We start from the raw sequence: 23,834 nt of genomic DNA on the forward strand, positions 1-23,834 counted from the left end.
TTATACCTCATACACTGTAATATACACACACACACACAGCAATGTCATCACTGATCTGTATTATACTGTATATTATATCCCTGTTATACCTCATACACTGTAATATACACACACACAGCAATGTCATCACTGATCTGTATTATACTGTATATTATATCCCTGTTATACCTCATACACTGTAATATACACACACACAGCAATGTCATCACTGATCTGTATTATACTGTATATTATATCCCTGTTATACCTCATACACTGTAATATACACACACACACACAGCAATGTCATCACTGATCTGTATTATACTGTATATTATATCCCTGTTATACCTCATACACTGTAATATACACACACACAGCAATGTCATCCCTGATCTGTATTATACTGTATATTATATCCCTGTTATACCTCATACACTGTTATATACACACACACAGCAATGTCATCACTGATCTGTATTATACTGTATATTATATCCCTGTTATACCTCATACACTGTAATATACACACACACAGCAATGTCATCACTGCTCTGTATTATACTGTATATTATATCCCAGTTATACCTCATACACTGTAATATACACACACACAGCAATGTCATCACTGATCTGTATTATACTGTATATTATATCCCTGTTATACCTCATACACTGTAATATACACACACAGCAATGTCATCACTGATCTGTATTATACTGTATATTATATCCGTTATACCTCATACACTGTAATATACACACACACAGCAATGTCATCACTGATCTGTATTATACTGTATATTATATCCCTGTTATACCTCATACACTGTAATATACACACACACACACAGCAATGTCATCACTGATCTGTATTATACTGTATATTATATCCCTGTTATACCTCATACACTGTAATATACACACACAGCAATGACATCACTGATCTGTATTATACTGTATATTATATCCCTGTTATACCTCATACACTGTAATATACACACACACACACAGCAATGTCATCACTGATCTGTATTATACTGTATATTATATACCTGTTATACCTCATACACTGTAATATACACACACACAGCAATGTCAGCACTGATCTGTATTATACTGTATATTATATCCCTGTTATACCTCATACACTGTAATATACACACAGCAATGTCATCACTGATCTGTATTATACTGTATATTATATCCCTGTTATACCTCATACACTGTAATATACACACACACAGCAATGTCATCACTGATCTGTATTATACTGTATATTATATCCCTGTTATACCTCATACACTGTAATATACACACAAACAGCAGTGTCATCACTAATCTGTATTGTACTGTATATTATATCCCTGTTATACCTCATACACTGTAATATATACACACAGCAATGTCATCACTGATCTGTATTATACTGTATATTATATCCCTGTTATACCTCATACACTGTAATATACACACAGCAATGTCATCACTGATCTGTATTATACTGTATATTATATCCCTGTTATACCTCATACACTGTAATATACACACACACAGCAATGTCATCACTGATCTGTATTATACTGTATATTATATCCCTGTTATACCTCATACACTGTAATATACACACAAACAGCAATGTCATCACTGATCTGTATTATACTGTATATTATATCCTGTTATATCTCATACACTGTAATATACACACACACACACACAGCAATGTCATCACTGATCTGTATTATACTGTATATTATATCCCTGTTATACCTCATACACTGTAATATACACACACAGCAATGTCATCACTGATCTGTATTATACTGTATATTATATCCCTGTTATACCTCATACACTGTAATATACACACACAGCAATGTCATCACTGATCTGTATTATACTGTATATTATATCCCTGTTATACCTCATACACTGTAATATACACACAAACAGCAATGTCATCACTGATCTGTATTATACTGTATATTATATCCTGTTATATCTCATACACTGTAATATACACACACACACACAGCAATGTCATCACTGATCTGTATTATACTGTATATTATATCCCTGTTATACCTCATACACTGTAATATACACACACACAGCAATGTCATCCCTGATCTGTATTATACTGTATATTATATCCCTGTTATACCTCATACACTGTTATATACACACACACAGCAATGTCATCACTGATCTGTATTATACTGTATATTATATCCCTGTTATACCTCATACACTGTAATATACACACACACAGCAATGTCATCACTGCTCTGTATTATACTGTATATTATATCCCAGTTATACCTCATACACTGTAATATACACACACACAGCAATGTCATCACTGATCTGTATTATACTGTATATTATATCCCTGTTATACCTCATACACTGTAATATACACACACAGCAATGTCATCACTGATCTGTATTATACTGTATATTATATCCGTTATACCTCATACACTGTAATATACACACACACAGCAATGTCATCACTGATCTGTATTATACTGTATATTATATCCCTGTTATACCTCATACACTGTAATATACACACACACACACAGCAATGTCATCACTGATCTGTATTATACTGTATATTATATCCCTGTTATACCTCATACACTGTAATATACACACACAGCAATGACATCACTGATCTGTATTATACTGTATATTATATCCCTGTTATACCTCATACACTGTAATATACACACACACACACACACACAGCAATGTCATCACTGATCTGTATTATACTGTATATTATATACCTGTTATACCTCATACACTGTAATATACACACACACAGCAATGTCAGCACTGATCTGTATTATACTGTATATTATATCCTTGTTATACCTCATACACTGTAATATACACACAGCAATGTCATCACTGATCTGTATTATACTGTATATTATATCCCTGTTATACCTCATACACTGTAATATACACACACACAGCAATGTCATCACTGATCTGTATTATACTGTATATTATATCCCTGTTATACCTCATACACTGTAATATACACACAAACAGCAGTGTCATCACTAATCTGTATTGTACTGTATATTATATCCCTGTTATACCTCATACACTGTAATATATACACACAGCAATGTCATCACTGATCTGTATTATACTGTATATTATATCCCTGTTATACCTCATACACTGTAATATACACACAGCAATGTCATCACTGATCTGTATTATACTGTATATTATATCCCTGTTATACCTCATACACTGTAATATACACACACACAGCAATGTCATCACTGATCTGTATTATACTGTATATTATATCCCTGTTATACCTCATACACTGTAATATACACACAAACAGCAATGTCATCACTGATCTGTATTATACTGTATATTATATCCTGTTATATCTCATACACTGTAATATACACACACACACACACAGCAATGTCATCACTGATCTGTATTATACTGTATATTATATCCCTGTTATACCTCATACACTGTAATATACACACACAGCAATGTCATCACTGATCTGTATTATACTGTATATTATATCCCTGTTATACCTCATACACTGTAATATACACACACAGCAATGTCATCACTGATCTGTATTATACTGTATATTATATCCCTGTTATACCTCATACACTGTAATATACACACAAACAGCAATGTCATCACTGATCTGTATTATACTGTATATTATATCCTGTTATATCTCATACACTGTAATATACACACACACACACACACAGCAATGTCATCACTGATCTGTATTATACTGTATATTATATCCCTGTTATACCTCATACACTGTAATATACACACACAGCAATGTCATCACTGATCTGTATTATACTGTATATTATATCCCTGTTATACCTCATACACTGTAATATACACACACACACACAGCAATGTCATCACTGATCTGTATTATACTGTATATTATATCCCTGTTATACCTCATACACTGTAATATACACACACACAGCAATGTCATCACTGATCTGTATTATACTGTATATTATATCCCTGTTATACCTCATACACTGTAATATACACACACAGCAATGTCATCACTGATCTGTATTATACTGTATATTATATCCTTGTTATATCTCATACACTGTAATATACACACACACACACAGCAATGTCATCACTGATCTGTATTATACTGTATATTATATCCCTGTTATACCTCATACACTGTAATATACACACACACAGCAATGTCATCACTGATCTGTATTATACTGTATATTATATCCCTGTTATACCTCATACACTGTAATATATACACACAGCAATGTCATCACTGATCTGTATTATACTGTATATTATATCCCTGTTATACCTCATACACTGCAAATCCTTTACTCCTTTAGTCTGTGTGATACTGCCCCCTCCTGGCTGTCATCCTACAGTACCTGTCTGACCTCTGTCACCTCTCATGACTCCACCTCCCCCTTTTTTCCCTTAATTGTAGGTTTTCCCAAATACACACACACACACACACACACACACACACACACACACACACACACACACACACACGACCCTTAACTGGTCATCTCTAGACTTGACTACTGTAATCTCCTGACTGTCCTCCCTAACTCCCTTCAAGCTTCTCTCTCTTGCATCTCTGACCTTATCTCCCTTTACACTCCCACCCGTCCTCTGCTAATGCCCGCCGACTCTCCTGCCTACTGATTACTTCCTCCCTCTCCTATCGCCAAGATTTCTCACGTGCTGCTCCCTTTCTCTGGAATTCTCTACCTCTCCCCCTCAGACTCTCCACCTCTCTACAGAACTTGAAAGACCCACTACTACAGCCAACCCTGCCAAATCTCATCCTAACCCTCTGATCACTTCCTAGTCCATCTGTGTTACCCCTGTCTATGTGCCCCTCCCTTATAGAATGTAAGCTCTGAAGAGCAGGGTCCTCTTCCCTCATGTGCTTCTTCACCTATCTCCTTTTTCAATACTCCTTTTGATGGCACCAAACTACTGCCCTGATACTTATGTCCGTGTTATCTGTATGTCCATGTATGATGTATGATGTACTCTGTAATTGGGCGCTGCGGATGCCATGTTGCGCCATATAAAAAAAAGTATAATAATAATAATTAGTTTAGCCCAGCCTAATAGGTCATAGTGTTGTTAATAATACATATATGGTACAGTTTCTCAGCAGCATAAGAATAATAGCAGCGCTATATCAGTGCATATAACGCCTCATAGTCTATGGTGATAAACAGACCCTCCAGGTGATCACTCGGTCAGTCCCCCATCCACAGTCAGTCCGAGCTCAGCGCTGCTTAGCTTCCCAGGTCAGAGTGTTGGACCCACAGGACCTTACAGCGATTACAAGACATCTCTACGTGGCTTATTCTTGGGTTCAGTCGCCAGTGGCGGTTCTTGCCACGGGCAAGCAGGACTTTTGCCCGGGGCGCCGCCTTCCGGAGGGCGCTGGCGCCATCCGGAGGGCGCCGCACCGTGGCAAGATCCGCCACTGCCGCCCGCTGTGTCCCCCGTCCGCTGCCGTCCCCGTCGTCCCGTCGTCTCCTGTGAAGGGAACTAGACGCTATGCGTCTAGTTTCCCTTCGTGGAGAGTAACTGCTGAGCGGTGCGCGATGACGTCATCGCGCACCGCACAGCAAAGGTCCTCTCCACGAAGGGAACTAGACGCATAGCGTCTAGTTTCTCTTCGTGGAGAGGACCTTTTGCTGTGCGGTGCGCGATGACGTCATCGCGCACCGCTCAGCAGTCAAGCGGCGCTTTCAATGTACAGGGGGCGTGACTCACCACGCCCCCTGTATTAGGCCACGCCCCTTTCTCGCCCGGGGCGCTCTGCGCCCTGGAACCGGCCCTGTCAGTCGCATGTAATAATCCCTCCTGTGTTGCCGTACCTCTGTGTGGTGCAGTGTGTGTATATTGTGCTGTATTATATATCTGTACGTGGTGCGTATAATAGTGAAATCTGTGGCTGGTGCATTTTCCTGATACAGCTCCTCTCTGTACATCACATATAAACCCTGGATGATGAGTTGTGCGCTGTGTGTTTTGCACATCCTGATATTGTAATCATGGACTTTCTGTATTGTTGTGTCCGTTATAAAATTGGACCCTGATGAATAATGATTGGGGACCTGTAGGTGGGTAAGTATAATAGTACAGAGCAAAGCTGGGGCAGCTGAGGTTACACAGCAGGTTTGCCCAGGTTTAATAAAAAAAAAAAGACTTGAAAATAAAGATTATGTCAAATAATCTTCATAAATACCTTATTTATTTTTATTTTTTTGCAAGGCTGCAAGAGGAGAAATATACCTACGGGAGTAAAACTATAGACAATAAAACACCAGTTACTGATCATCTGAAGATGGACAAGGATAAAAATGTGATGACAGAAAACATATTAAATATCACTTTGGAGATAATCTACCTGCTGACTGGAGAGGTGAGAGACAATGGGAGCATAATAGCGACATCACGTATATCTATAGTAATAATACAGGGACATGACTGGGGAGGTGACGGGATCTGGGAGCGTCACAGTGACATCACTTATATCTATAGTAATAATACAGGTACATGACTGGGGAGGTGTGGGGATCTGGGAGTGTCAGAGTGCCATCACTTATATCTATAGTAATAATCCAGGGACATGACTGGAGATGTGACGGGATCTGGGAATGTCACAGTGACATCACTTACATCTATAGTAATAATACAGGGACATGACTGGGGAGGTGAGGAGATCTTGGAGCATCACAGTGGCATCACTTATATCTATAGTAATACAGGGACATGACTGCGAAGGTGAGTGGGATCTGAGAGCGTCACAGTAACATCATTTATATCTATTGTAATAATACAGGGACATGATTGGGAAGGTGAGGGGATCTGAGAGCGTCACAGTAACATCACTTATATCTATAGTAATAATACAGGGACATGACTGGGGAGGTGAGGGGATCTGGGAGCATCATAGTGACATCACTTATATCTATAGTAATAATACAGGGACATGACTGGGGAGGTGAGGAGATCTTGGAGCATCACAGTGGCATCACTTATATCTATAGTAATACAGGGACATGACTGGGGAGGTGAGGGAATCTGGGAGTATTTACAGTGACATCAAATATCTTTAGTAATAATACAGGGACATGACTGGGGAGGGGATCTGAGTGTATACAGTGATAATTTGTGTCTCCCCAATACACAGGATTACACAATAGTGAAGAAGTCATCCGGTGAGTGTGAGACACCTTACAGCCATCCCCATGTGTCAGTTGGACTGAGTGTGACCCAGAGCCTCATCACGGTGCCTCCCCCTCACTCACAGATACATGAGAGACACAATGACCAGAGGATCCTGGAACTCACCAACAAGATCATTCAGCTGTTGACTGGAGAGGTGACTGCCGGGAATGGGGGCATTATACAGTACCACCAGGGGATGTGTCTGGGTGGTGACTGGAGAGGTGACTGCTGGGAATGGGACATTATACAGTAATACCAGGGGACGTGACTGGGTGATGACTGCTGGGAATGGGGCATTATACAGTATCACCAGGGGATGTGTCTGGGTGATGACTGGAGAGATGACTGCTGGGAATGGGGCATTATACAGTAACACCAGGGGATGTGTCTGGGTGATGACTGGAGAGATGACTGCTGGGAATGGGACATTATACAGTAACACCAGGGGATGTGTCTGGGTGATGGCTGGAGAGGTGACTGCTGGGAATGGGGCTTTATACAGTAACACCAGTGGATGTGACTGGGTGATGACTGGAGAGATGACTGCTGGGAATAGGACATTATACAGTAACACCAGGGGACGTGTCTGGGTGATGACTGGAGAGGTGACTGCTGGGAATGGGGCATTATACAGTAACACCTGGGGACGTGTCTGGGTGATGACTGGAGAGATGACTGCTGGGAATAGGACATTATACAGTAACACCAGGGGATGTGTCTGGGTGATGACTGGAGAGGTGACTGCTTGGAATGGGACATTATACAGTAACACCAGGGGATGTGTCTGGGTGATGACTGTATCACTGTGTGTGTCAGGTTCCTATAAGGTGTCAGGATGTCACTGTCTATGTCTCCATGCAGGAGGGGGAGTATATAGAGGAACACAGGGGTCTGTACAAGGACATGATGATGGAGAATCACCGGTCCCTCACATCACTGGGTAAGAGGAGACTGTCATGTATTGTACAGGGGAGGGCAGGTATGGATCCCCCTATATACACACATCACCTGATAATCACATATATACACTGTACTCAGTCACTGTGTGTCTCCTACAGATGGGCCCAGTAACAGAGATACCCCAGAGAGATGTCCCCGTCCTCTGTATTCCCAGGATTGTACAGAGGAGAATCACAGGATCCCACAGGAGGATCAGGTAGGTGGGATTTAGGGTCTCGCCAATATACCAAAGTGACTCTGCCTTTATAATAATAATATTAATAATAGCACAATTATTATTATTTTCACATAGCACAATCATAAGTGTGACGGGGCTGGGAAAGGTTAGGCTACGGGCGAGGTCAGTTTTAGGCTGCAGTGGGAGGATTAGATTTAGGCTGTGGGGGTGTCAGGTTTCTTGTTTCATCTGTTCCCAGAGGGGGCACTAGTGGGTCAGGGCTGGTGCGGTGTATAAAACAAGGAGGCTTGATAAAAGTCCTGCGCATAAGCACTGGTGTTTATTGTGTCAGAGGTGACATAGTAGTTGGAAACAGATGGGATAATATACAATGGATAAGGGCCGGTGCAAGGTTTCTCAGCATCCTAGGCACATCTTCTGCTGCTGCCCTCCCCCCCCCCCCCTTCCCCACACACACACACACACACACACACACACACACACACACACACACACACACACACACACACACACACTTCAATACCCAACGCCTGAGGTGAAAAGGAGTATCAGGGTTTGGTTAGTGGTAATCATACTAGGGTTAGTTTACTGGATTGGGTTAGGATATTTGGGATATGGCATTAGGGTTGTTTTAGTGGTTTATGCTAAGGAATTAGGGTTAGTTAGGGGTGTGGGGTAGAGTATTAGGGATAGGCTATTACGGTTGGTATAAGGTATTGGGGGTTATGATTAGGGAAATGTTTGGATATATCATATATAGATGTTGATAGATAGACTCCTGTACTTATGGGTGGCACTCCACGGATTTCAAAGAAGTATGCACATACGCATAAATAGCTTAACAACGTTTCAGATGCATCGTAAGATGCAGTATTACAGCACCTGAAACATTGATAAGCTATTTCTGCTATGTGCATACTTCTTTGCAATCCGTGGAGCGCTGCCCATAAGTACAGGAAAAGGTTTGAAATTGGCAATTTCAGGGAGGGCACTCGGGTTCATGCAAAAGCTTTTCTGTTTTCACATTCACATTATAGCTCACAGAATGAGCCGAAATTCACATTATAGCACACTGTGTGAGTTGAAATTCACATTATAGCACACTGTGTGAGTTGAAATTCACATTATAGCACACAAAATGAGTCGAAATTCACATTATACCACATGGTATGCGCCAAAATTCACATTATAGCACACTGTATGAGCCAAAATCACATTATGCCACATGGAATGAGACAAAATTCAGAGAGCGTGACAGTAGGAACATAGAGACAGGGAGAGTGACAGCAGGGATAGGGAGTGACAGAGGGACAGGGAAAGTGACATCAGGGATAGGGAGTGACAGAGGAACAGGGAAAGTGACAGCAGAGATAGGGAATGACAGCAGGGACATAGGGACAGAGAGAGTGACAGCAGGGACAGGGAGTGACAGAAGGGACAGGGAGTGACAGAGAGAGGGACAGCAGGGACATAGGGACAGAGAGAGGGACAGCAGGGACATAGGGACAGAGAGAGGGACAGCAGGGACATAGGGACAGAGAGAGGGACAGCAGGGGCATAGGGACAGAGAGAGGGACAGCAGGGGCATAGGGACAGAGAGAGGGACAGCAGGGACATAGGGACAGAGAGAGGGACAGCAGGGACAGGGAGTGACAGAGAGAGGGACAGCAGGGACAGGGAGTGACAGAGAGAGGGACAGCAGGGACATAGGGACAGAGAGAGGGACAGCAGGGACATAGGGACAGAGAGAGGGACAGCAGGGACATAGGGACAGAGAGAGGGACAGCAGGGACATAGGGACAGAGAGAGGGACAGCAGGGACATAGGGACAGAGAGAGGGACAGCAGGGACATAGGGACAGAGAGAGGGACAGCAGGGACAGAGAGAGGGACAGCAGGGACAGAGAGAGGGACAGCAGGGACATAGGGACAGAGAGAGGGACAGCAGGGACAGAGAGAGGGACAGCAGGGACATAGGGACAGAGAGAGGGACAGCAGGGACATAGGGACAGAGAGAGGGACAGCAGGGACAGAGAGAGGGACAGCAGGGACATAGGGACAGAGAGAGGGACAGCAGGGACATAGGGACAGAGAGAGGGACAGCAGGGACAGAGAGAGGGACAGCAGGGGCATAGGGACAGAGAGAGGGACAGCAGGGCATACAGTAGGGACTAGGGAGAGAGAAAGACAGCAGGGTAAGATTACCGATTTAGCAGCGGCGGTGCTGAGGATGCTGTTGTCTGCGATGTGGTCCAGAGGAGGCAGAGAAGGACTTACGGCGGCTGAGGGAGGCGGCGGCGTAGTGTAAGAGGAGGCAGGGGCGGCAGCGTTGCAAGGAGGAGGCGGCTGTGGTCGGCAGCACTGCGGCTCCTATGAACACGGTGCTACTATTCTCACCTCCCCAGGCTGGTAACCAGGGACAGGACTCCACTCTCTGCAGGAACTATGATATTGGCCACGCTTCAGCGTCTTCGGTGTGCAGAGAGCCAGTGGTGCAAGAACAAGGTGCTGTGAAACTGCTGCTGACGCCCTGCAGTATCTCAACGCAGCTCCCTGCTGCCCGTACTCTTCCCATTTGTGCTTTACACACTGCGCGGAAGAAAGGGAGAGAGGAGGGGGGGGCGGCCGGCTGTGATCGATTCTCCCTCCCTCTGCAGAACTGCTCATCGCATCTCTAATGGCCGGGAGTGTGTCCCTTTGCTGGGGGAGGGAACTATGCAGAGTTCCTGCTCACCCTCGGAGCGCAGCAGCACCTGGGCTTGCACGGAGTCCAATGCCATGGACTCCACACACAGCTGGCAGGCGGCCCCACGGGAGTCGAGAAGAGCGGCAGCGCCCTCCATAACATGGCGCCCTCTACTCCGCGTGATGGTCGGGCCGGCACTGGCTGCAGCAGCAATCACAGGCAGGGGATGGCGGTCTGGATCCAGGTGGATGGCTCCTCTCGTATTGTACTGTACTGTACTGTAGTAATAATTGAAGAAAAGCAGAACTCCGGTATTTTGTAAAAGCACACAGTCTCTATAAACATAGAAATACTTTGGCCTAGCACGGCCCAGGCAGGAGACTGTCCTAACTCAGCAAGAGAGTTAAATGCTGGATACAATGCAAAGGATGAAATGCTGATAATTAGGTGCACACCTGAGGAAAGTCTCTTACTGCAGATGGAAGTAGTGATCTGTGGCTGGAATCTGAAGCCAGGAGACGCCTGTTCACTGGAAGTGATGCGATGGAGAATGCGGATTCCTGACTGGGGGTAGGTTAGGGTTAGGCTGTGGGGAGGGTGTGTTAGGATTAGTAACTAAGAAGGGGGTTTTAGGGTTAGGTACTAAAGGGGATAGTTAGATTTAGGTTGCGGGGAGGGGGGGTTAGGCTGCTGGAAGGGGGGGGGGGTTAGGTATTGCCACCACCAGGGATGGTTAGGGTTAGGCTGCACAGAGATGGGTTTAGGGTTAGACCACATAACAATCAGGTGTCGGGATTCTGCTTTGGGTTTTCTGACCACTGGAATTCTAAGTGCTGGGATATTAATATGGACCTTACCAGATTTAGTATTACAGCAAGTAGAAAACCAGAGAGAGAGAGGAACCTAGAGAGCCAAAAAGCATAATACAGGGTTGGGTGGAGTTATTTTGGCCATAGCCGACACACCAGGAGGGGGTAAGGGAGAGAGGTATAATACTTACCCCTGTCCAGTGTTGGAATTGTCAATATCAGGTTGCTGCGATCAGTCATGTGACAGCCAGCATCCTGACCTCCTGCATTTAATACCCAATCTATTATTTGTGGTAATAATATTCCACGTTTTATATATTCCATCCACTAAATGTTCCGGGTGAGGCAGCCATCTATGTGCCCGATATGTAGAATTTTCCTGAGTTGAATAGTTCGCGCCTAGAAGAGATGACACAAAATGTTTGGTTGCAGTGTCCTAGCGCTAGAAGTAGGGTACTAACATAGTCATCAGATCCATGTCTTTCTCATATGTCAGTAGAATAGCATAGGTGTGCCCTCTCTTGGGGTAGATGGACAACTCCCAACACACAGCAGCCAGGAAAACAGCACACCAGTCCAGGGTATTTGTACAATCTAGCCGTGGTTCGTTTTATTGTGCAGTACAAAAACAAAACATTAAAATAAATCCTAGCCCAACTGAACACTAACTAAACATTATAGATTCCCCTCTCTGAGTGGTAGGATCTAATGCTCTTACCACAAACACCGACCATACTGTATGCGCAGTACTACCATCTAATAACAAGCCTGCTGCTTGTGTCCTCAGGTAGGGAGCTTCAAGCCAAGCCCTGACACAGCTTATATCAGCCATATGTAGGTGCAAGCCATTATTAGCCTGCTCTCAGGCTGAAGGCCTAAAGACTGTCATGACTAAGGTTTTGTGAACCCGGTGTTAGTGAAGTCTGTGCGGGCGACTGGAGGATTATATGAATACTACCACTGACCTAGTTTGGGACTGTTGTGGACTCTGGGTTTCTTCCGGTGACTGGGAAGAGGAACCGCAGCAGAGATGGCCGAATCTAGGTTCTCCTCATGCAGGATTAGGTCGGCAGACAGGAGGCATGCTGAAGGTCTCCTAAAAGACAGAACTGGAAAGGCACTGATGAATCAGTGAAGAATACCAGGTATAATTGTGCTAAAGGGCACGGGGTGCTTGGAGACACTGAGGTGCTTGCGGACACTGAGGTGCTTGCGGACACTGAGGTGCTTGCGGACACTGAGGTGCTTGGAGACACTGAGGTGCTTGGAGACACTGAGGTGCTTGGAGACACTGAGGTGCTTGGAGACACTGAGATGCTTGGAGACACTGAGGTACGTGGAGGCACTGAGGTGCGTGGAGGCACTGAGGTGATTGGAGACACTGAGGTACGTGGAGGCACTGAGGTGCGTGGAGGCACTGAGGTGCGTGGAGGCACTGGGGTGCGTAGAGACACTGGGGTGCGTAGGGGTGCTGAGGCACGGAGGTGCTGGAAGCACGGAGATGCTGAGGCACGGAGGTGCTGTGGCACGGAGGTGCTGTGGCACGGAGGTGCTGGAAGCACGGAGGTACTGAGGCACGGAGGTACTGAGGCACAGAGGTACTGAGGCACATAGGTACTGAGGTGCTGGAAGCACGGAGGTGCTGAGGCACTGAGGCACGGAGATGCTGAGGCACTGAGGTGCTGAGGCACGGAGATGCTGAGTCACGGAGATACTGAGGTGCTGGAAGCACGGAGGTGCTGAGGCACGGAGGTACTGAGGCACAGAGATGCTGGAAGCACGGAGGTGCTGAGGCACGGAGATGCTGAGGCACGAGGTACTGAGCCCTGGAGATCCCAACTACAACAGTAGTAAAACTGAAACACGACAGCTGTGGTTTTCAGTGGAGAACACGGAATTCAGTACTGTGCCTTTAAGACGAAACATTGCAGCTGTACCTTTACATTGAGACTCAGGGAAATGGTGAAATCAAATGGCAACACACAAATAAACCAAACGGTAACAAGGGAACAGAGTTTCCACAGGAACTTAGGTACAAAGGTTACCTTTAGGGAGCTCAGCTTAAGACCCACACAAGGCTGTATGTGACACGAGGAACTGGCCCAGATTCCAACTCAGCCTCCTGATTTATACTTCCTGGTCCTTGATGATTGGTGGGCAGGATTAGGTGATGTCACTGTCATGTGACTACTCTAGCCAAGGCTGTGATGTAGAATGAGGCCTAGCAGGCCAAGAGAACACTGAAGCCTGGACTTCTGCAAAACATAGAATGCTTGCTTTTAGATTACTGAATTCAGCCTCACACAGGAGATCACCACAGGTGGAGCTGATTACCTCTCAGGCAGAGAACTCAGGAAAACTCATAGTGCTGACAAGCTGTTTAACTCCGTGAGTGAAAAGACACAGGATCCAGGACAGATGGCAGGGGTAAGTCACCAAATATAAACCTACAGTCAGGATTGTGACAGTATCCCCCTCTTCAAGGGTGGACTCCGGACACCCATCTTGAATCTTAGAGGATCTTGATGAATAACTTGTACACAAAGCTTCTAAAAAGTGGAAACCAGAGGGTCCAGAACAAAACTTAAGCTGGATTCTTTAGAAGTCTTCCTGATCTTCATCTTCAGAACAGGTAGACCATCCATCATAGACAAGACTGGAATTTCCTTCATCCGAAAGGACTGAGGAATAAACTGTAGAAGGTTCCTCTCCTCGTTTTGTAGTGCGAGAAGATTGTGCTTTCGAAGCTAGCACTCCACTGAGGCTTAAATTAAATCTTGTTCTATAACGAGGACTTTTCATACAGAGACCTGTAGAGCTTTTTGGTGATTCTGGAACCTCTTCATGCATGGAAGCATAACAGGAAGGAACAGCACCTCCCAGGAAAGGAGTAGCATCATAAACTGGATCAAATTCAGAGTCTGAGTCCAAGTCTAACGGAAAATACGAATCTCCTTTAGATACACAGTTTGAAAATGACCTAGAAGTGCACTGTAACTTTAAATTCTTTGGCGGAGAACTTAGTATTGAGCTAGGAGAGACTCCTACATGACCAACCTGAATGGTCGGATTCCTACGGAAGGAGATACTTGGACTATCTTTGGCAGGCTTAGAGGATGAAACTGAAGAAAGCTTTGGCTGGACGAGTAGGACTGGATTGGATCCGAGGATACTTGAATTGGCTGGAGCCAAAGGAGATGGACCAGGCTGGTCCTGGAGTATTGCTGGACCGGCTGTAACCGGGACGGACTGACCAGGCAGAACCTGGAGTATTGCTGGACCGGCTGGAACCGGGACGGACTGACCAGGCGGAGCCTGGAGTATTGCTGGACCGGCTGTAACCGGGACGGACTGACCAGGCGGAGCCTGGAGTATTGCTGGACCGGCTGGAACCGGGACGGACTGACCAGGCTGGGCCTGGAGTATTGCTGGACCGGCTGGAACCGGGACGGACTGACCAGGCAGGGCCTGGAATATTGCTGGACCGTCTGGAACCGGGACGGACTGACAGGCAGGGCCTGGAGTATTGCTGGACCGTCTGGAACCGGGACGGGCTGAGCCCTTTCTTCACAGGGCTGGGCTGAGGCAAGAGCCCCCACTTCACGGGGCTGGGCTGAGGCAAGAGCCCCCTCTTCACGGGGCTGGGCTGAGGCAAGAGCCCCCTCTTCACGGGGCTGGGCTGAGGCAAGAGCCCCCTCTTCACGGGGCTGGGCTGAGGCAAGAGCCCCCTCTTCACGGGGCTGGGCAGCACTCTGTAGAATCTCTGGCTGGGCAGCACTCTGTAGAATCTCTGGCTGGGCAGCACTCTGTAGAATCTCTGGCTGGGCAGCACTCTGTAGAATCTCTGGCTGGGCAGCACTCTGTAGAATCTCTGGCTGGGCAGCACTCTGTAGAATCTCTGGCTGGGCAGCACTCTGTAGAATCTCTGGCTAGGCAGCACTCTGTAGAATCTCTGGCTGGGCAGCACTCTGTAGACTCTCTGGCTGGGCAGCACTCTGTAGACTCTCTGGCTGGGCAGCACTCTGTAGACTCTCTGGCTGGGCAGCACTCTGAAGACTCACTGGCTGGGCAGCACTCTGAAGACGCCCCTCCTGGGGCTGGACGCTCTGAAGACGCCCCTCCTGGGGCTGGACGCTCTGAAGACGCCCCTCCTGGGGCTGGACGCTCTGAAGACGCCCCTCCTGGGGCTGGACGCTCTGAAGACGCCCCTCCTGGGGCTGGACGCTCTGAAAACGCCCCTCCTGGGGCTGGACGCTCTGAAGACGCCCCTCCTGGGGCTGGACGCTCTGAAGACGCCCCTCCTGGGGCTGTGGACACGGACTCCTCTGTGACTGTAAATGGCTTGAACATTCTTCTCTGGACACCCAACTTGGGATAAGGTCTTTTAACCACCGGACCCCAGTCATAAATTTGAGTCTCTCTCAGAAGAGTAGCCTTCTTGATACCCCCGTCAGCAGCAGAAGGATCGGATACTGTGGATGACTTGTAGACATGAGCACTATGATACTGAGATTTGTCACTATTACCTGGCTTGCGAAGAATGCAGTCTTTAACAAAATGACCAGAATTTCCACAGTAAAGACAGAGATGTAGCTCCTTACGCCGCTGACGTTCAGCTTCAGAGAGCTTGGGCCGTGGATAGCTCTGATGAAAAACTTTCCCTTGCGCAGAGGAAGAGACTCTATTAACTGGATGGGACAAAACAGGATCAACAACGTTGGTAGTATTCCTGAGGAGATCAGGCATCACAGAGAGAATACTAGGCAAAAGTTCTTGTAACTGTAGTAACATCTGGTAGAAAATCTGCAGTTGGTCAGGAGTCTTAGAGCAGAAGGTCATAGAATCTCTGGAGGACGAATTCCGATGCAGACAATGTGCCAATCGATGCTGAGTCGACTCCAGACCTTCCAAGCGTCCTGCAATATTGCTTAGGAGGTCATGCGTCAGACAAACACTTTCGGACGGGTCCATGTGGCCAGTTCCTACTGTCATGACTAAGGTTTTGTGAACCCGGTGTTAGTGAAGTCTGTGCGGGCGACTGGAGGATTATATGAATACTACCACTGACCTGGTTTGGGACTGTTGTGGACTCTGGGTTTCTTCCGGTGACTGGGAAGAGGAACCGCAGCAGAGATGGCCGAATCTAGGTTCTCCTCATGCAGGATTAGGTCGGCAGACAGGAGGCATGCTGAAGGTCTCCTGAAAGACAGAACTGGAAAGGCACTGATGAATCCGTGAAGAATACCAGGTACAACTGTGCTAAAGGGCACGGGGTGCTTGGAGACACTGAGGTGCTTGCGGACACTGAGGTGCTTGCGGACACTGAGGTGCTTGCGGACACTGAGGTGCTTGGAGACACTGAGGTGCTTGGAGACACTGAGGTGCTTGGAGACACTGAGGTGCTTGGAGACACTGAGATGCGTGGAGGCACTGAGGTGCGTGGAGGCACTGAGGTGCGTGGAGGCACTGGGGTGCGTAGAGACACTGGGGTGCGTAGGGGTGCTGAGGCACGGAGGTGCTGGAGGCACGGAGGTGCTGGAAGCACGGAGATGCTGAGGCACGGAGGTACTGAGGCACGGAGGTGCTGTGGCACGGAGGTGCTGGAAGCACGGAGGTACTGAGGCACGGAGGTACTGAGGCACGGAGGTACTGAGGTGCTGGAAGCACGGAGGTGCTGAGGCACTGAGGCACGGAGATGCTGAGGCACTGAGGTGCTGAGGCACGGAGATGCTGAGTCACGGAGATACTGAGGTGCTGGAAGCACGGAGGTGCTGAGGCACGGAGGTACTGAGGCACAGAGATGCTGGAAGCACGGAGGTGCTGAGGCACGGAGATGCTGAGGCACGAGGTACTGAGCCCTGGAGATCCCAACTACAACAGTAGTAAAACTGAAACACGACAGCTGTGGTTTTCAGTGGAGAACACGGAATTCAGTACTGTGCCTTTAAGACGAAACATTGCAGCTGTACCTTTACATTGAGACTCAGGGAAATGGTGAAATCAAATGGCAACACACAAATAAACCAAACGGTAACAAGGGAACAGAGGTTGTAATTCCAAGTTGATCGCAGCAGGAAATTTTTTAGCAGTTGGGCAAAACCATGTGCACTGCAGGTGTGGCAGATATAACATTTGCAGAGAGAGTTAGATTTGGGTGGGTTATTTTATTTCTGTGCAGGGTAAATACTGGCTGCTTTATTTTTACACTGCAAATTAGATTGCAGATTGAACACACCACACCCAAATCTAACTCTCTCTGCACATGTTATATCTGCCTCCCCTGCAGTGCACATGGTTTTGCCCAGTTGCTAACAGAATTCCTGCTGCGATCAACTTGAAATTACCCCCAGAGTTTCCACAGGAACTTAGGTACAAAGGTTACCTTTAGGGAGCTCAGCTTAAGACCCACACAAGGCTGTATGTGACACGAGGAACTGGCCCAGATTCCAACTCAGCCTCCTGATTTATACTTCCTGGTCCTTGATGATTGGTGGGCAGGATTAGGTGATGTCACTGTCATGTGACTACTCTAGCCAAGGCTGTGATGTAGAATGAGGCCTAGCAGGCCAAGAGAACACTGAAGCCTGGACTTCTGCAAAACACAGAATGCTTGCTTTTAGATTACTGAATTCAGCCTCACACAGGAGATCACCACAGGTGGAGCTGATTACCTCTCAGGCAGAGAACTCAGGAAAACTCATAGTGCTGACAAGCTGTTTAACTCCGTGAGTGAAAAGACACAGGATCCAGGACAGATGGCAGGGGTAAGTCACCAAATATAAACCTACAGTCAGGATTGTGACAGTATCCCCCTCTTCAAGGGTGGACTCCGGACACCCATCTTGAATCTTAGAGGATCTTGATGAATAACTTGTACACAAAGCTTCTAAAAAGTGGAAACCAGAGGGTCCAGAACAAAACTTAAGCTGGATTCTTTAGAAGTCTTCCTGATCTTCATCTTCAGAACAGGTAGACCATCCATCATAGACAAGACTGGAATTTCCTTCATCCGAAAGGACTGAGGAATAAACTGTAGAAGGTTCCTCTCCTCGTTTTGTAGTGCGAGTGTCAGGTCCGGGTGTTTTTGTGAATCCGTTAACCTGGAACCAACCTCAGGTGTAGGTGCTGGGGTATGAAGAAAACAGGGAGGACGAAGGAAGTTCCGTTTCATATATTTATTAAAGTAACAATTCGGTAAGGAGTTAAATGACTAGTTGTTAATCATCATTATACTGAAGTATTGCAGGAATGACAGAAATAATATGCAAGAGAAAACTCAGAAATAAATAAAAGAAATGTTCATGGAAACATATGCAAAAACAAGCTGAAGAATAAATGTTGAATTGTCCAAATATAAACAGGCTTTGATGCTGAACTGCAGATTGTGTTTAACTGGTTAATGCAGACATGGAGAATTAACTGTAAGAATTTGCAATGGAGTTTTAAGAGTTAACTGAGAGACTGTGAAGAATTATCCTTGTAATGACAACATAGAAAAAGTACTGAATTGGGTTACTTGCGGGTTCCGGAGATCACTGTGAAACTGTAGTAGATGGCAAGGTGATGAATGGGTTAAATGCAGAGTTGAACAAACGAACAGCTGAAGGAATTGGAATCCTCCAGACTTTGTATGATAGGCAGACAGACAGGGTAACCTCATGCAGGACACTGGGAATCCGAGTATTTCCAATAGGTGTGCAATTGACTGATAGCACAATGGAGAGCCGGTAGATCTTTGGCAGTGAAGGCTGCAAAACGGACCTCTGGGAACGGAGGCGATATCTGGACCACGGGAATCACACAGGAATGCACGGAGAGAGTTCAGAGCTAGAGCACAGCTTTGATACAACAAAGCACTGGCCCAGAGTGACATAATCCCAGCCTACTTAAAGGCAGCACAAGCACGGGATTGGCTTACACCTGCCCACAGGTGTTTTCACAAGTGCTCAGTATTAGCTATTTGGTCTCCAACATAGCCACCTCCTATACAGCAGACACACCGCAGTGCCTTAGGCCATTTGGTCCCCGCACTCACAGTTCCCAGACTCTGCATTACCTGTGCCATTGATCACGCCGTGTCCCCACACGGGCGCACAGCACCGCGAGCAACCGCACTGGCAACGGATGAACCCCAGAACCCGCAAAGGTGAGAGACCGGTTCGTGACAGTACCCCCTCTTCTACGGGTGGTCTCCGAACACCTTTGAACCTTGTCAGGATTTTTGGAGAAGTATTTCTGTACCAGTCTTGGAGCATGAACATCTTCAGAGAAAACCCAGGATCTCTCCTCCGGGCCGTAACCCTTCCAGTCGACCAGAAACTGTAAACGTCCATATCGGGAACGTGAGTCCACAATCTCTTTAACTTCAAATTCCTCATTCTGCAAAGAGTGAACTTTAGGAGATTTGGACTGGGTAGTACGGAACTTATTGAGAATCAAAGGCTTCAGTAAAGATGTATGAAAGGCGTTAGGAATTCTCAAAGACGGTGGCAGCTTGACTTTGTATGACACAGGGTTGAGTACCTTTACAATGGGAAATGGACCAATAAACCTGGGAGCAAATTTCTTAGAAGGAACTTTGAACTTGAGATTGCGCGTAGAAATCCAAACTTGGTCTCCCACTTTGTAATTCGGTACAGCTTTACATTTTCTATCTGCAAAAGATTTATAACGAGCGGAAGTTTTGACCAAGGACTTACGTACACAACTCCAGATGCTAGATAGACGTTGAAGCTCTTGATCTGCCGCTGGGACCTCTAGGGCTGGCAATGGATGAAACTCTGGCACACGAGGATGAAAGCCGAAGTTAATATAAAAGGGCGTAGATTCTGAAGATGAATGGAAGAGATTATTATGAGCAAATTCTGCCAATGGAAGGTAGTCAACCCAGTCATCCTGTGAGGACGATATATATAGCCGGAGAAATGTTTCAAGGTCTTGGTTGACTCTCTCAGTTTGTCCATCTGTCTGAGGATGATATGCAGAAGAAAAGTTCAACTTGACATTTAAAGATGAACAAAGCGACCTCCAAAACTTGGCCACAAACTGTGTTCCCCGATCAGAAACAATTTCTCGAGGAAGGCCATGCAACTTGAAGATTTCAGAGATGAACAATCTGGCTAGTAAAGGGGCAGATGGTAACCCAGTTAATGGAATGAAATGTGCCATTTTCGAAAATCGATCCACTATCACCCAAATGGTATTTCGCCCTTTTGATGGAGGTAGATCGGTCACGAAATCCATTGAGATATGAGTCCATGGTTGTTTGGGTATGGATAGTGGATGTAACAAACCTGGTGGAGAACTTCTTGGACTCTTATGTTGGGCACATTTAGGACATGCTGCTATAAACTCTTGGACATCGGCTTTGAGACGTGGCCACCAATAAGACTGTTGAATAAACTTGAGAGTCTTTAGAACCCCAGGATGACCCATGAAGGAAGAGGAGTGAGCCCAGGTAAGCAGCCGTTTTCGAAGACTTGTGGCGACAAAGGTCTTGCCAGGCGGAGGAACTGGAGAGGTTCGAGTCATTAAAAAGGACCTAGGATTCACAATGGCTTGATTCGTGGTAGCATCATTTAATTCAGAAGAAGCAAAGGACCGGGAAAGGGCATCTGCCTTTTTGTTCTGAGACCCTGGACGATAGGTGAGTTTGAAATCAAATCGTGAGAAGAAAAGCGCCCATCGAGCTTGTCGTGGATTCAAACACTGAGCTGACTGCAGATACAGAAGATTCTTATGATCAGTATAAACTGTAATGCGATGTTGAGCTCCTTCTAGGAGGTATCTCCACTCCTCAAATGCCAACTTGATGGCAAGTAACTCTTGCTCACCGATTGCATAATTACGTTCTGCCGGGAGGAACTTACGGGAGAAATATCCGCAGGGATGGACCTTTTTATCTTCAAAGACTTGTGACAACACAGCTCCTACTGCTTCTGTAGATGCATCCACCTCTAGTAGAAAGGGACGATTCAGATCAGGCTGTCGAAGAATGGGGGCTGACACAAAGGCTTGCTTTAAATCAGAGAAGGCTTTGATTGCTTCTGAAGACCAGTTCGTAGGATTTGCTCCCTTACGAGTTAGGGCTGTGATGGGAGCAGCTAACGTAGAATAATTCTTAATGAATCTCCTATAGAAATTAGCAAAGCCGAGAAATCGCTGAATCCCCTTGAGAGTTGTAGGAGTGGACCAATCTCGGATAGCTTGTACCTTACCGGGATCCATACATAGCTCTGATCCGGAAATGATGTAACCAAGGAACGGTATGGAAGATACTTCAAAAGTGCACTTCTCTAACTTACAATAAAGTTGATTTTTCCTCAGACGTGTCAGTACCTCTTTAACTTGGTGACGGTGAGACTTTATATCCCTAGAGAATATTAGGATATCATCCAGGTACACTACTAGACACTTGTAGAGAAGATCACGAAAAAGTTCATTCACATAGCTTTGAAAAACTGCAGGTGCATTACAAAGACCGAAAGGCATTACAAGGTATTCGTAATGCCCATCCCGGGTATTAAAAGCAGTTTTCCACTCGTCCCCTTCTCGGATGCGGATTAAATTGTAGGCCCCTCGGAGATCCAGTTTTGTAAACACAGTAGCTCCTTTTACCCGGTCAAATAATTCTGGAATTAAGGGTAATGGATACTTGTTTTTCACAGTGATCTCATTGAGTCCACGGTAATCTATGCATGGTCGTAACCCACCATCCTTCTTCTTAACGAAAAAGAATCCGGCTCCTGCAGGTGAAGAAGATGGTCTGATAAATCCTTTGGTTAGATTTTCTTGTATATAATCAGACATAGCTTGCGTCTCTGGGATGGATAGCGGATAAATTCGTCCCCTAGGAGGTGTTTTACCCGGAACCAGGACAATTGGGCAGTCCCATTCGTGATGAGGAGGTAGAGAGTCTGCTGCTTGTTTACTGAAAACATCCGCAAAGGATTGATACACCGGAGGTAGGTCGGGAAGGCTGATTGACCGGAGAGGTACAATTGAGGCTAAACAGTCTTTGGTACAAGATTTACCCCATGAAAGGACTTCCATGGTTTGCCAATTAAGTTGAGGGTTATGTTTCTGCAGCCAAGGTAAACCAAGTATCACATCTTGAGAGGCTTTGGGAATCACGTAGAAGGAGAGGTATTCGGAATGGAGCACACCAACTTTCATCTTGAGACATACGGTTCGATGAGTAATTATACCATCTGGAATTCGACTTCCATCCACTGCTGTAACGGCAACTGCTGCTTCCAGAGGCATGGTTTGAACTTTAGACCGCATGACAAAGGCTGAGGAGATGAAGTTCTCGGCTGCCCCAGAATCTAGGAGAGCTGAAACTTTCACTGTAGAACTTGGAACTTCTAATTGAATAGACAAAGTCGGCTCTTCCCCAGAACGTGATTCTAGAGTAACTCCTAGCTTAACCTCTCTTGAATAAGCTAGGAGCGAGAGTTTCCCGGTCGGAGTTTGCAGAATTTAACTAAGTGTTCAGAGGACCCACAGTACATGCAGAGGTTACCCTGTCGACGACGAAGTCGTTCCTCTTCTGTGAGGCGAGAGCGCCCAATCTGCATAGGTTCGTCTGTCGTTACCGGAGACTGTGATGAAGAATCTTGTCGAGGCCTAGGATGATAACGTGGACTGGATCGCTCTGCCCTGGATTTCTCTAAACATCGCTCCCTGTAGCGTAGGTCAAGTTTGTTACAGAGAGAAATCAATTCATCCAGTTTAGTTGGCACATCCCGGATAGTTAAATCGTCCTTGATTCTCTCAGAAAGTCCATTCCAAAACGCGGCGATCAGGGCCTCCTCATTCCAGTTTAACTCTGAAGACAACGTGCGAAACTGAACAATATATTGATTGACAGGACGTAAACCTTGACGTAGACGGAGAATCTCCAAAGATGCTGAGGTGGTCCTGCC

At 46.0% G+C, this 23,834-nt stretch overlaps 1 protein-coding gene across 1 annotated transcript in view; it reads left to right on the plus strand.

Moving 5' to 3' along the window:
* LOC134995857 (zinc finger protein 271-like) overlaps positions 1 to 23,834 on the plus strand; it is a 69,508-nt gene that overhangs the window by 9,963 nt on the left and 35,711 nt on the right. The window contains exons 2-5 of the mRNA XM_063951140.1: positions 6,316 to 6,466; positions 7,238 to 7,429; positions 8,137 to 8,215; positions 8,334 to 8,431. Of these exons, the coding sequence (XP_063807210.1) occupies positions 6,389 to 6,466; positions 7,238 to 7,429; positions 8,137 to 8,215; positions 8,334 to 8,431 (447 nt within the window). The 5' untranslated portion in view covers positions 6,316 to 6,388. The remainder of the gene's footprint in view (positions 1 to 6,315; positions 6,467 to 7,237; positions 7,430 to 8,136; positions 8,216 to 8,333; positions 8,432 to 23,834) is intronic.

The sequence above is a fragment of the Pseudophryne corroboree genome, unplaced genomic scaffold (genome assembly GCF_028390025.1).
Source record: "Pseudophryne corroboree isolate aPseCor3 unplaced genomic scaffold, aPseCor3.hap2 scaffold_1411, whole genome shotgun sequence".
NCBI classification, from domain to species: domain Eukaryota; kingdom Metazoa; phylum Chordata; class Amphibia; order Anura; family Myobatrachidae; genus Pseudophryne; species Pseudophryne corroboree.